This window comes from Epithele typhae (genome assembly GCF_022376455.1).
Source record: "Epithele typhae strain CBS 203.58 chromosome Unknown BXZ73scaffold_16, whole genome shotgun sequence".
NCBI classification, from domain to species: domain Eukaryota; kingdom Fungi; phylum Basidiomycota; class Agaricomycetes; order Polyporales; family Epitheliaceae; genus Epithele; species Epithele typhae.
This window is the reverse complement of record NW_025954207.1, coordinates 254559-268565: the sequence shown is the minus strand read 5'-3', so window position 1 is coordinate 268565 and position 14007 is coordinate 254559. Positions and strand designations below refer to the sequence as shown.

Below are 14007 nucleotides of genomic sequence, written 5' to 3'. Positions count from 1 at the left end.
GACGTGGTTCTAACGCATTTGCGACGGCCTCAAGACTCACCCGAGGGACACCACCCCCGGATCCTGACAAAAACCTTCCCAAGTTGGACAACAGCGCTCCCAAGCTCAAGCGCCACAGCTGAGCGACTCGCACTCCCTGTCCTCCACTGCAACCATGCTCCACGCATGCACGACCCGGTTCTGTGAATCTGCACGCCTCAAGACCGCCTGAAATTGCATACGAACATAGCCTGCCCAGCCGCCGTTCTCGCCACGGCAGCTTGAAGACCATCGACTCCTTGAGTTTTGGCACTGCAGCGCGAAGACCTTCACACGAACGCACAGAATGGGACCTTAGCCCCAGCCCGCGCCACGCACTCAGCAAATAGTTATCAAAGCGAGGTTCTCAGGAAGATGGCTGGGGCGGAAAGGCTGTTGTTCGGCGTCGTTGAAGAGGCGGGCCTTCTCTTGTGAGCATTTCTAGTTCTATCGCGTGTTGCACTTTGCCACCCCTCCTTGCTCTCTGCGACAATGCACAGTTGCCCACGCCATTGTTTTTTTTGTTCCCCGCATTTTGGCCTTTGGTCATTTTGCTCGTTCCGCGGGCTCGGAAGGTGCAGACAGAGCTTTGCAAGCCTGGTACACGCTCACATACGTTGTTGCGCTTCTTGTGATTGAGATGGAACGAGGCTGCTATCGCTGTTGACACGGCATGTGTTCTTACTTGGCTTGTCTCTAGGTCTGCTCCATGGGACGAAAACACGGGCCGTACCGTCAACAAAGATCGTCGGCTCAATGCACCAGCAGACATGAAGCCCGGTGCATACAACCCGCTCGACTGACCCGACCGCCTCACCATCGCTCCCCCCTCGCCAACTGCAGCCCCACCTTCGGGTCGCACACCAAACAAGCTACCGAGAAAAATTCTGCTTTGTAAGTGGCAAAAGTCCAGTTGCTCTCACCCGCGGCGTGGACTCAAAACGTTGCAGATGGCTCGCGAGATCCAGAAGCTCCCATTCAACCTTCTGGTGAAATTGATGGCTTTCTCGGATGACAACACGGTTTCCTGCCTCATGAAGACCAGCAAATACCTCCACCACCATGGCGCTCGGTTCCTCCTGGATTACGGCCTCATCACTCTCAGCACGAACGAGGATCTTCGTTCACTCATAACCTTCCTCTGCGTCCACGGCGGATATCGCCTCAGCTACCTCGAAGGGCTAGACCTCGACATACCATCGTTGAAGCCGGACTCTGCCAAGCTGCTCAAGAGGTTATTGGGCGAGTCCACAGCCCAGATCCGCCTCACGACGTTGCATATTCTCGATGTCGAGAGTTTGCTAGCCACTCGTCCGAGCCTCGCCCATCGGTTCGCCGCCTTGTCGACCATCACATCCGTTTCGGAGAAGTTGGTCGTCTGGGCTCGCAGATATTACACAAGTTCCGGTCACAGCTCGTGATGGTCGACATCGCCTGTGAACCTGCTCAAGACTGTGTCGACGACGGCGCAGAAGAGGACTCCAAGAACCCAATCCTTTTGTTGAAGAACTCGCCGTCGACGCCTTACTTCCCTGGTTGCGCACAATGTGTTTGTACTCGTCGACGACTCGACGCGGCCCTTCCATGAAGTCTATCCGCACGTCACCCGGCTCGTCCCCGCGGACATCGACACCTCACAGATCCTCCCCCTCGTCCGCGCGTTCCCGAACCTCACCCACCTCGACTTCAACATCCGGGCAGACGTGATGCGCGACCTGCACGACGACCCCTAGCGCTCGTTCACCAGCATTGCATCTTCAACACGAGCGATCAAGCCGCCCACGGCTCGTGGAACTCGCTCGCGCACCGCGGCGCGCCCCTCATCGATCTGTACACCCTCGCGCCACGCTGTCCGACCCGCGCTTTGCACGTCAACGGCTCCGCAGTGCACGCGGAGCTTCTGTCCGCGATCCTGGCACTCGCGCGGCCGGTGCAGCTGGTGCTGGAGGAGGTCGACGGGACAATGCTCGCGCAGGCGCTCCCGTGCTTGGCACCCGGCCGCGTCGAGAAGATCGAGTGTCTAGAGGCGGTCATCGTGGTGCACGGGTCATCGGCTCTCGGACGCAGAGTCGACGCGTCTGCGATGGTGGTGCGCCCCTGCCTCCCCCGCTCGCCCTGCGTCCCTTTCTTACCCTTTCCGTCCCCGATGCAAGAGACGTTCGTCAAACACCCTTCGGTTTGGACCTCGATCACCGCGTTGGTGCTTACCATTGTCTGGGTGTCCTTGCCCGGGCCGCTCCCCGCGGTCGACGCCGGCCTCTCCGCGGCGGAAGCGTACCTTGGCGCGCGGGACCTCAACGCGCTGGCGTGTTCCGATATCTGCACCGGATGCGCGGCACGCTCTGGACGCTGCACCTCAACGGGGCGCGGAACGGGATGTTCGCCGGGGCGCGCGACGTCGAGGACCTGCAGTTCCCCATGCTCCAGTGGCTCCGGCTCGTGTTCGCGGCGAACCGGGAGCACTACAGCTTCGCGCGCGAGCTCCCGAACGCGATCGCGCTCTTCCCGAACCTGTTCACCTTCGCGATGCACGGCTCGGACGACTACCAGCGGGTCGACACCCACTACGAATCCGACGAGGACGAGGACGACGAGGCGCGCGACGACACTGTCCCGGACGACTTCGTCGACGCCAACGGCGCGCGGCAGGGCGAGCACGGGTCGTGGAGGGGTCTGAAGCTGCTGGACGCGCCGCTCTGGTCTGTGTACAGGCTCGCGCTCCGCTGCCGCGTGGACACGCTGTGGACGGGCGCGGTGTCGTTCGACGGCGCGCTCGGCCCGCGCGTGCTCGCGCTCCGCGTTCAGGGTTTGGACGTCGTCGACGACTCTTCGTGCGCGCGTTCGAGCCCGAGCGCGTGCTGCGGCTGGAGGAGCTCTAGTTGGGCCTCGTCGGGGAGGACATTGAGGACGCAGTGCCGCAGCGCGCGGTGATCTCGTGGCTGGTGGGTGTCCCCCGCTCTGTCACGTGGGACAATGCTGATCCGCGCTGGATTGCGCAGAACTCGCTCGAGATGATCACAGACCGGCTCTCGGTGCTGAAGGAGCCCAGTTTGTGGCTCAACGTGACGTGCAAATCACTGCCCGAGCGGAATCAGACGCGCGTGGACCTCCTCCCAGGCAAGGTGAAGGTTCCGCCAAACTCTTATGTGGACGCGGTGGTGACGCGGTTGTACGGATTCTGGGTCGCGCGGTGGGCGCGACGATGTCTGTGCAAGTGTCCGTCCGGTGGACTGAATAACACGACAACTACGCGGTACGGATGGATCACATGTTCGACGGAAAGAAGGATCGAGGCGTGATTACTGTTGGGGTGCGAACGGTATGAAGATTTGTGAGAAGCGCTGATTTCGAGGTTGCTGTACTGTTGCTGTGTAACATGCGAAGTTTGGTGTTCATGGAAGTAGTCGTCTTATAATCACAGTCACATGGGCCCTTCACATGCAGTTCTGCAGATCTCCGAGAGTCTCAGTCACACGTCATGCGCTGATGTATGAGGTGCGTTCTCTTGCGTTCCCGCCATCACTGTGCCAATTGCATTGAACAGGATGCTGTCGAGAAAGCAGGTCGTTCTTTGTCTGTCGATGCGAGCGTTCGTTCACTCGTCAGTCCACAGGATAGCTTGAAGCTTCCATGCGCTTCATATTGGTCTAAATACTGGATTGTGGAGTGGCAGTAGGTCCGTATTGGAGTCCCGACTCTCCGCGCAGAGTGTGACGTGCGTGTGGCAGCATCGTCATGACGGTGCCATGCGCTACTGTAGTCATAGATGGTACTGTTAGGTGGCTCTACAAAACCCGAACGAATACTGCGCAGTAACTTGTATATTCATGCTCTATGCCTCATCGATATCCCACTACCACACCTCAGGAAGCCATACATCAATACATTTCTTCGTCTATCAGACAAGCCTCCCCATTTTCACTTGCAGCGTTTCTTTACCCAACGGACTGGGAGAGAACGATAAGACAAATTCCCCAAACCACCCTTTCACTCTACGCCGCACCGGCCACGGTCCGCACATGTCGATATGGTCCGTCTCGCACGAATGTACGGCTGCTGCTGCTGCTTTGGCACTGGCGGAGGGCATATAGGAGAGACCTCGAAGGACGCAGAAGTGTTTTCGGCCTGAAATGCCTGGATCCGGCGTCGTCGTTGCAGTCTGGGATGAGCGTACGTGGTTGTCGATGGGGGACTCGATGTCAGAGCATATCCCAAGAATGATAACAAGCGCCGGATGGCTCTGCCCACGGAAACGGCCGTCAAATTGAAGGAGGACGTCTCCAGTGGAAGAAGGCGAAGGCAGAGTGCTCTCGTCGCTGTTGAAGACCAGGATATCTCCGAGCCGGAGACGGAGGAAGTCACGAAAGATAATGTGAAAGGGGGAGCTGGTAGTGGTGGATTCGGAGAAGCGCCTCAGCAACTCCATTTCCAGTGCGACTTTGCCCGTGGAGAGTTCACCAGTGTACGGTGGGAGGGCTACAACGCGGAGGTCGGCCATATTCCAGCCGTGTGAGGTGATTGCCGTGCGTGGCTCCTTCATATACACGACAGGTCTCTCTACGGGCTGGTATAGTGGAGCAGCGCGGCCAGCGTTGAGCTCGTCGTCAACCCTTTCAAGTATGAGGAAAATGGGCTCGGGATTTCTGCAGAATAAGTCGACGAGGAGGAATGTATTTGTATCATCTAGAGATAGAACGGCCGCGTGGAGTTCGATCCCATCTGGGGACATGGAGTACACCGGAGCACGGAGTTTTACGGTCGCACTTGCAATCGAACCGTGCTAAAATGGTCGTCAATGTAGTACAGCATAGAGAACCATCCATACCAGCGTACCTCATTTCCCCCTCTCTGAGCGCGTGCGCCCGGGTCGTAGTGCACAGGACGAAAGCCAAACGAATGAAAAGTCGACGGAGGCTGAAGGGGGAGAAGATGACGATGGGTTCGGTTCCGGGGAATATGCTGTCGGAGGGCCGATTGGAGGTCTCTCAAGTTGTTCGCATACCGCCGTTCTCCCAAGAGAAATATGGAAGGATCCCGCGAAGTCTTCAAGATCTCCATAAGGAGCCGGCAGAATGCCAGCTGGCCTTCACCGTACAGTGTCGGCATGTTGACCCCGAAAAGCCCGAAGAGACTGTAGGCAGTGTCTTCGGGCCTCGTGGTCCTCCGATGTGCCGCCCAGGAAATGCGCGTCGCAATAGTAGCATTGGTAAACGAAATCTCAAAGCGAAGGATTGCCGCGGAAATTCCAGTTGATTTTTCCAGGTGCTCGGCGAGCTCGTACTTGGTTCCAAGACAGATCCACTCCTTGGAATAGAACATGACGAAGCGGGACGCGATGAGCTCTTGGAGAGTCCAACCACGGCGGTGCCAACGGCTTCTTCGGAAGTCTTCCCACATTTTGACTGAATCGGTGTCGACGTCGCTGAGGTAGACATAACAGATGGCGGAGAGGGCGTAGTAACGGAACATGGAATTGATGCCTTCTGAGAGCTCGGCACTGCTCTCTTTGTTAATACAACACGTGTCGACCCAGGCATACTTGTACCCGTGATCTTCGGCGAACTCAAGGAATGATCGAATTTTGGGAGTGAGATGATCGCGTGGGTTGAACCATGGTGGAGATGACGGGTGTGGCTCAGCCAATCCTTGGACGGGTGTTGAAGTAGCTGAAATCGGTATCGCAGGAGAACGTGGATCTGGGTCTCGTATGTCAGCGCCGAGGAGGAAAGATGAGCTTTCATAACACTGACCGGGCTCGCGTTCAGTACCGGATGCTACTGGCCTGTCTCGGCTACTCCAGTCGGCGGGATCGGGGACGACGGAATCGGAGGTCTCGGTACGGCGGATGGGTCGTAGGTATAGTGCTAGCCACTTGAGCGTTTTCATGATTTGGGATACTAATTTATGGAGAGCATTTTTCAGGTACATGCGACCCGCAGATTCTTTTGGGGCTGCCTCGGGAATGAGAGGACGGCGCTCGTCGCGGAGAACCGCCGCTTCTTCAGAGACTATCTGGGAGACGAGAGATCGGAGTTCAGCTCGGAGTAAGGGACGCTGGTCTTTCGGGGAGAAGATGCTGTTGGACTCTACGTTCAGTTTTTGAACCTTTTGAAACGTCTCTTCTTCTTCGCTCTCGAGCCAGGTGTGCGACAGAATGACATAGCCTCCGGGAACGTCTTCGGGCTGGGGAAAGAAGACGAGGTTCGCGCGCGCGGTTTCCAGGAGCCACATCGATTCTTTCGCGAATATTAGCACGCGCATTTCACGCAAGAGTAAGCACTCATACCGGGTGCGAGCTGATGTGCACGATTTGCGGAAGGTGTACAGAAACTTCGGAAACATGATCAGATGCGATACAGAGCATCGGAAGAGCGTACGTACAACGAGCACGACGGTCGATCTGGGTTTTTGCGGTATTTGATATCACATCGGAGGGCGTCGATGGCTGGAAGGATTGTACGCAAAACGGACGGGATGAGGGGTGAGATGGGTTGGGGGCGAGACGGAAGAGGCCAAGTTGAAGCGGGGGTGACCCCGGTCTCATACGCCCACAATGCAAAGTCCCACCATGCGGGAAAAGCACGCGGTAGCGTCGGAGCGCCTCGGATACCTTTCTTGAGATACGGGGCTGGCTTCGCGCTCCCAGGGCTAGATCATCTTCCCGGCCACGAACGATATCGTGCACGCTCGTCATTGGGCGGAGCCGGGAGCTGTGTCGAGAAGTATCATGATGCTACACACATTTGAGAAATGTACGTACAGCGATAGTACTCCACTGGATGGTCTCCAATGCTTGGATCACCGGAGTAGACATTATACGCGAGTGTCTCAGACCCGCTCGTTGATGAAAGTATAGGTGTGGAATTGGGCACCACACGCTAGTAGCTGGGTGCAAAGCGGGTATCAGAGAGCAGCTCCGACAGTCACCCGCTTTACCGTCTTCAGGAAGAACAAGCGCGATACTCTAGCCCTCCGGCCGCACAACCTCGGGCGTGACTCGGAAAGAGAGCGATTATGAGAGCTTCCATAAGCGATATGCTCCGCATGTCTTGGGGATGGCGGGAGGAAAGAGTAGCAATCGAATTCGACGCAAACTCTGGCTCGAAACGCGCGCTCAGGCACCAGCGCCGACCAGACCACGGTCCGCATTCTCCGGGGACTAGACGCGCGTCGCCATGGGCGGCTCTTCGGCGGGGCTCAGCTTCACGGCCTGTTTTCTCCATCCATCCACGAGCTTCTGCAGGTCTTGTCGTCCGTGCAACACCGCTTCCATGCGCCGAGATCATCCACTCAGACGGGTCTCAGTGTTGGTCCACTTTATGGCATAGGATATACTTATCATGTGTCGGTTGGCCAAGGTTGTGACTTCGTCTTTCCATTTGAAGAATACTTCTGCCCTTCATTTCAGGTATTCGACGAGGAAGACAAGTACAGGTACACCCTAGGATGGTGGAGGCTTTTTGCGGTACGTTTGACTCGTATCCATGCTCCATACTTGTTTTATTATGGTTTTTGTTCCCCTGATCAGTGCAGAGGGGAGCGAAAACCATTCCCTTGGTGGATGCAGATGGGATCGTGGTCAAGGAGGGACTTGGCCCCACAGCAGTGGTGATGGGTCACTGGTATTCATGAGGCGCGAGACGGTGTCATTGTGTCGTCTGCATCTCTGAGGGCGTCTCGCAAGGGTGGGGTTGTCATGGCTGGGGTCTCAGGTGCTCCATGACTCCCAGAAGAAGCTGGTGGCTGGCGAAGACCGACTTTAGATAATTTGGACACCAAACATCGTCATCGACCAAGAGCCGCTCAGCACGGGGAAGGAGCCCGCCAGCTGTCGCGCGCCGCTCATGGACTTGTACGTCTTGGGGCCCCATTTCTCCCTGCGCACGCTTCACATCTGAGCCTCATGGTCTTATTCAATCAGCTGCGGACGATGCTCGCGCCCACGAAGCGGGTCCTCGAGGGGAACTTGCTTATCAACGAGCTCGCACGAATCGCGCGGCATCGTCGCGCGTGCAGCGGATCGGGTGCTTCGAGACGGTCGTCATTGTCGGGGGTTTGATGCTGCCTCAAGGCTTGACGGTTAATGCTCCGGCGATGGTGGTGAGCGTTCTCCACCCCATGTATGCGCTCTACGCCGACCGTCGGGGTTCCGTGCAGGATGGCCTCGTCAAGCGTCTCTCCCGCCCGTCGTCCCTACGGGTCAACGCCCTCATCTTCCTGTTTTTGACTCCCCCCCCCATTCTCTACCTCCCAACGTGACGACCGCGGACCTGCTGAACGCCGAGTATGGCTTCGGACCCTCAGCCTAGACGAACGAGCCCACCGCTTTCAAGCAGTAACTTCGTCGCCAAGCACGGCGTCGATCGTGATCAAGGGGTTATGCGCACGCGATTCTGCGGCTGCGCTTGTAGGGCCGTCGTGCACGGAGTTCAAGATTTATGTAGAAGGCGTCAGTGACGCAGAGCACTGGCTCGAATGTGAGTCTCACCGCGTGGACGAGGTACGATGGCTAATCAAAGGCCCTGGATGCATAGCAACTATGGCATGAACCAGTTTGTGCATCATTGCATCAGGCGTCAGTGCTACCCTGTTATGCCACCCAAATACAAGGGGCGGATCGTCATCGTACGCGGCTGCTAGGAGGAGTTGCCTGATATGGACAACATCGTCTCCTGTACAGTGCACACTGGCTGCCGACAGTCATCGCCTCGTGCAGAGCACCCTTATCTAATCCGTCCATGGGCCTCTTTGTTTCTGCAGTGGAGGCGCACGATGCTGAGGTGTACAAAAAGCACGATGATCTCCGGAACGCCCAAGTTTCGCATTCAGCCCCACCTCTTCTCTAGTCATGAACGTCGTGAGTCGCTCGAGACGCTTTCTTGGTGAAAAGTTGACGCGCTGACATCACGCAAGGCTCCAACAGGACCGCCAGTCCTACCCCCCGAGATGCTCTACCAGATCGCCGAACTGTGCGACTCCGACTCCGACGTGCTCAATCTCATGAACACGTGTCGCGATCTGAACGCAATCGCCTCTCGCTTCCTCTGCAAAGGCCGCGAAGCACACGTCTGTTCCTACCTCGACCTCCGTCTCCTCATCGCCTTCCTCGGTGCAAAGGACCAAGAACGCTGGCGGCGCCTCGCTTATCTGGACAGCGACATCCGCACCGAGGACAGTGTCGATATCCACGAACAAGCACAATCGTTGCTCGACCTTTTCGCGCGCGCTCCACTCCGCCCCCGCACTTTATCGGCTGACCTTCCACGAGGTGGAGCTCTACCTCTTGCTACAGCCCGACCTGGCGACTATGATGGCCGGGTTCACATCCGTCAAGATCCTCACGCTTATGGACGTTGGATTCGAAACGCTGTGGCTTCTCGAGGAGGCGTCTTGGGACGTGAACATCGCCTTCATCGGGCTCCTCCCCCGGTCCCTATCTCCTCAATTACCCATGAAGATCTTCCGCTCCCTGGGCAACATGAGAGGCACGCTACGCGAATTGGGCCTCGTCGGCTCGCGGAACGGGATGTTCGCGGCCGCAGGCGACATTCGGTTCGAGGCGCTCGAGCATCTCCATCTCTTCTTCGCGAACCCTCAGGAGCACTACACTTTTGCGCGGCAACTCCCGAACGTCGTCCGCATGTTCCCAAACCTCGTGGCCCTCGAGATGTACGGCTCCGACAGCACCCACCGGCTCTATCACCTGTACCCGGATCTGGACGAAGACAGCGAGCCCGAGGTTGAAGCCCTGGACGTACGCAAGCTCGCCCACGACAACGCGTCGTGGCAGCGCACCCACGGCTCCTGGAACGAGCTCATCCATCTCGTCGGCTCCCTCGCCTCCGTCTACGGCCTCGCGCCCCAGCGCCCCGTGTACGAGCTCCGGACCGCATTCACCCGCCACGGCGACCCGCTCGCGGAGACCGCGATGCTGGTGGATGCGCTCGACGCGCTCAGCCCGCGCATGCTCGACCTGCGTGTGCACACGTTCGCGACGGTCGAGCACCCCGGCTTCGCGAGCGTGTTTGCGCGCGAGCGCCTGCCGCAGCTGCGGCACCTCAAGCTCCACGTCTCCGAGGACGTGCTCGCGGGGGGTGATCCGCAGCGCGCGCTTGTCTCGGTTCTGGTACGTTCGCTTCCCGGTCCTGCGATGCGTCCCTGGCTGACTGTCTTTGGGGCTGCTCAGCACGCGCTGGAGAGCGCCACGAAGGAGCTCACGATGCTGAGTAGCATGTACGTCTATTTCCGGATGGCGATGAACCCTGCTGCCACGCCGGATCAGGCCCGTGACGAAGGCGAGGAGAACGTGGACCCGAGCGAGTCGACAGCATACGTGCAAGCGGTCACGGCGCGGATGCAAGAGTTCTTGCTCGGCGCGGCGGGTCCGACGATGGGCATGAAGGTCACCGTTTCGCGTGGGTCCGGCGATTGCGATGAAGACGATGAGGTGTCGCACACGTTCTGTGGCTTGAAGGTGAATAGTGTTATGTATTTCGACGCCGGCATGGATAAGCCGTGTGAATGCGGAGGCGATGGGGACGATGGGGACGGGGAGGACAACGACGATGGGCAGGACTAATGGTCTCGTCTCGATTTCTTTGCCTGCGACGCGTTTTGTGCTCGACCGCGTCGTTCGTCTATATCGTACAACAATCCTAATGCCAATATGACAACCACCGTGTGTTCTAGCATGCCCCTCCAGTTCACGGGCCTGGCAATCCCGGATTCCAGCCAAGCCACCGCCGCAACCAGGACTGGTCGGGTAGTGCGCAGCGGTCGGCGTAGTTGAGCATGAACGAGTGCCCCCTTCGAGAGCCCCGGTGACGTTGTAGCTGTGCGCGCTTGTCAGCCCCGTGTGTCACCAAATGGGCAGTGAAGGCTTAGGAGGTGAAGGGGCACAGTTGAGGACCGCACCGACGATGGTGCCGGTGATACGGGGCGCGAGCTTCGTATACTACCCAAGCTTCAGGTCGCCGGGCATGAGGATGCACTGGTCCTGCGGGATCTTGATCTCTCGCACGCGCGCAGGTCGCCGAAGACAAGTGGCATTCGACACTATTGAACGTGGCACGTATTACACTCCAATCCCTTCCGCTCCTCATCCACCCCTCAGGCCGCAGTAACAGGCCACTTCGCAACCAAATACTCGTTCTTCGACACCGGGCTCACCACGTACACCATGATCGTCGACGTCACCGAGATCCCTTTGCCGCTGAACGCGCTGAACACGACGCTCTCCCCGGTCGAGCCCATCCCGACCCCGAAGTTCGTGCCCAAGTTCTTGCCGTCGACGACGAGACGGTACTGGTGCATGTGCTGCTGGAGCACCAAGTCGAAGTCGACCGCGTCCATGTAGCCCGGGTTCGAGTTCAGGATCCAGACCGGAGTGTAGTTCCACTGGACGGCGAGCTGCTTGGGGACGAGGGCGAAGATGTCGGGCATGACCGAGTCCCAGCGGGACATGTCCGAGGCGGTGACCGAGACCTTGGAGGGGGCTGCGAGAGAGAGTGGGAGTCAGCGCGTGGAGAGAGGACCGAGGATAGACGGCGGGTATGACCTAGGAAGCCGGACATGGTTTCGATAGCTACGGGCGACGATCAGCATCTGTGAAACATGGGAAGGAATGAGACTCACTTTGTGATGCTCCGGAGAGGGCGTACTGGGTTGTTCGCTGAAGGACTGCTCGGCGAAGGCGCGAGGTTTTATACCCTCGGGCCCGCACCTCCCGCGTCTGCGGCAGCCTCAAAGGCGTGACCACACACGTGCGTTTCGACTCGCCGGCATTCCTACACACCCGGTGGAGTGGTTTCTTTGAACATCGCACGAGCGTTCCTTCATCTGTCGTCGGTAGCTGTATACGGGATGGAATGAAAGCAAGAATGGTCGGAAACAAAACACGGACCCGGTGTTCACATCGGCAGAACTTGGATGATGGGAAACTTTGTTCAGAGGCCGGCGCATTCTTCTCGGAAAGAATCTACACGTGTCGACGGTCGTGCGGTGATTAGGATGCTTGTGGTTGCGTAGAGAAGCGAAAAAAAACTCGCCGTTCCTCGTTAACACGGCAGCAGGATGCTGTCCTCGGCTGGGTCTCGGTGTCGAAGGATTCACGACAACGGACTTTGCACCAAAGACCCGCTACTGATGCAACGGCGTGAGATTCGGTGCGTCGTAGAAGTGCGCACGTGTCCACCGACCGCATGACGCCAGCTCCTCGCCGTCATGCCAGACTCTTGCTGAGAAAGATGTCCGGGGTTCGGATAAATTTGAGCAGCTTCAATCGACGCCGACGAGAATACTGCATCATGCTCTTCAATATCCGAGCATTCACCGTCGCGTTGCAATGGTCTGCTGCCAAACGAGCCGTCAACGACGACGGATGATGAGAAGCGCGCGTGAGACGAGCTCGACGTACGCTTGTCGGTGTGTGAGTGTACCGGCTTTGCTGTGCACACGTGTGCGTGCTCGCTGGTTAACCCGCTGAGAAATCGGTGCCCACTTGGAGCCATCTGGGCGGTATATAAGGTGTGGTGCGGTCAAGGGAGCCCCTCAGCGCACACCACCGTACGCTACCTTCAGAGCTTCACAAAGTAAGCGTCCTTTACACACGGAATTGCATGCCACCGTACTCACCTTTGTCCGCGCAGCTTGCAATTATGCCCGACGATCAAGGTCGGCTCCGTTTCGCTTCCGTCTCGTTGCACGTCCTTGCTGACGACGTTCCCTCCGTCCACAGCTGCTGCCAACGGTGCCGCTGCCGCCAACGGTGCCGCTGCCGCCAACGGTGCCGCTGCCGCCAACGGTGCCTCTGCTGCCAATGGTGCTGCCGCTGCCAACGTCGCCGCCGCTTCCAACTGGGACGCTGTCCTGTCCGACATCTTCGCCCTCATCCCCAAGCAGCGCGCCGTGACGTGGGACTACCAGCCCGTGTGGGTCCTCAACTCGAACCCCGGCTACATGGACGCCGTTGACTTCAACGTCGTCCTGGGGCAAGGCCTGACCAAGTACCGCGTCGTCGTCGACGGCACGGACCTCGGCAGGAACCCAGGGGTCGGGATGGGGATCACCGGGGAGAAGGTGGACTTTGGGATGTTCAGCCACAAGGGGATTTCGTCCACGTCGACGATCTCGGTGTACGCGGAGGACCCGACGACGAAGAACTTGTACCTGTTGGCACAGTGGCCGGTTACGCCTCCGTAGATGAGATGTGGTGTTGGTGCAAGGAGTAGGCCCGCTGTAACAAGTACTCACGTCGTCGAGTCGAATGGCAGTTGCATTTGACTATTTTCGCGTGTCGGACGGTCGCGGGGCGAGGATTTCGTGGCGTTCTTGACCCTCAGAGGCCGCAAGAGTTTTCTCGGTTGTAGTCCGGAGTCGAGACGGGCCTCGAGAGCCGAGCCTGTTGGCGACGCGCTCCGACGGTTCGGAGTTCCAATATTTCGGTGACGGCCGGAAAGTGTGGTGCGTGTGGCTGGACGGATCGAGTCCTTCTTGCACTCCGCTGAGTCCCTGCAACAGCCGCAATGATCTCTCGACAGAGAGGCGGAAAGCCGAGCGATCCCATCCTCGGTGGCGCGGAAGCCTTTGTGCGAGACGCTGGGCCCGTGGTGCTCCGCCTGGAGCCCACGCTCGTCTCGAAGTGCTCGCTCGAGTAGGAGTGACCCGTGGCCGCCGGACTGGCCGCCGGGCACGTCCACGCAGATCGCCTTCACCTTCAACGCGTTGGCCCAGCCCCGCCGAAGAGCGGCCCTGACGACGCGCGTCTATTCCCCGGAGAATGCGGACCGTGGTCTGGTCGGCGCTGGTGCCTGAGGCGTGAGCGCGCGTTTCGATGGCTACTCTTTCTTCGCGCCATCTCCAAGACATGCGGAGCATATTGTTTATGGAAGCTCTCCTAATCGCTCTCTTTCCGAGTCTCGCCCGATGGTTGTGGGCTTTTACGATGATTCCCGAACCCTTTGTTCGTATTCCTGGGCATGCGTTGGTGCA

General features: G+C 58.5%; 6 protein-coding genes across 6 annotated transcripts; 4 read left to right on the top strand and 2 right to left on the bottom strand.

The window, feature by feature from the left end:
• Positions 1–968: 968 nt before the first annotated feature.
• BXZ73DRAFT_100222 (uncharacterized protein) lies at positions 969–1751 on the top strand (the record flags this gene model as incomplete). Its single annotated transcript, XM_048014516.1, has 3 exons — positions 969–1376; positions 1433–1553; positions 1609–1751. The coding sequence occupies 3 exons, from the start codon at positions 969–971 to the stop codon at positions 1749–1751; spliced, it is 672 nt and encodes a 223-aa protein (XP_047879094.1).
• Positions 1752–2346: 595 nt separating this feature from the next.
• BXZ73DRAFT_100221 (uncharacterized protein) lies at positions 2347–3317 on the top strand (the record flags this gene model as incomplete). Its single annotated transcript, XM_048014515.1, has 3 exons — positions 2347–2835; positions 2898–2960; positions 3018–3317. 3 exons carry the CDS (start codon positions 2347–2349, stop codon positions 3315–3317), a joined length of 852 nt encoding a protein of 283 aa, XP_047879093.1.
• A 1453-nt stretch (positions 3318–4770) lies between these two features.
• On the bottom strand, positions 4771–6249 carry BXZ73DRAFT_45142 (heterokaryon incompatibility protein-domain-containing protein; the record flags this gene model as incomplete). Its single annotated transcript, XM_048019458.1, has 2 exons — positions 4771–5652; positions 6109–6249. 2 exons carry the CDS (start codon positions 6247–6249, stop codon positions 4771–4773), a joined length of 1023 nt encoding a protein of 340 aa, XP_047879092.1.
• A 2617-nt stretch (positions 6250–8866) lies between these two features.
• BXZ73DRAFT_100219 (uncharacterized protein) lies at positions 8867–10597 on the top strand (the record flags this gene model as incomplete). The annotated part of the gene is made up of 4 exons (XM_048014514.1): positions 8867–8875; positions 8932–9195; positions 9287–10144; positions 10205–10597. The coding sequence occupies 4 exons, from the start codon at positions 8867–8869 to the stop codon at positions 10595–10597; spliced, it is 1524 nt and encodes a 507-aa protein (XP_047879091.1).
• A 530-nt stretch (positions 10598–11127) lies between these two features.
• BXZ73DRAFT_44902 (immunomodulatory protein FIP-Fve) lies at positions 11128–11460 on the bottom strand (the record flags this gene model as incomplete). The annotated part of the gene is made up of 1 exon (XM_048019414.1): positions 11128–11460. The coding sequence occupies one exon, from the start codon at positions 11458–11460 to the stop codon at positions 11128–11130; it is 333 nt and encodes a 110-aa protein (XP_047879090.1).
• Positions 11461–12674: 1214 nt separating this feature from the next.
• BXZ73DRAFT_76609 (uncharacterized protein) lies at positions 12675–13218 on the top strand (the record flags this gene model as incomplete). The annotated part of the gene is made up of 2 exons (XM_048022475.1): positions 12675–12690; positions 12755–13218. 2 exons carry the CDS (start codon positions 12675–12677, stop codon positions 13216–13218), a joined length of 480 nt encoding a protein of 159 aa, XP_047879089.1.
• Between the last annotated feature and the right edge of the window lie 789 nt (positions 13219–14007).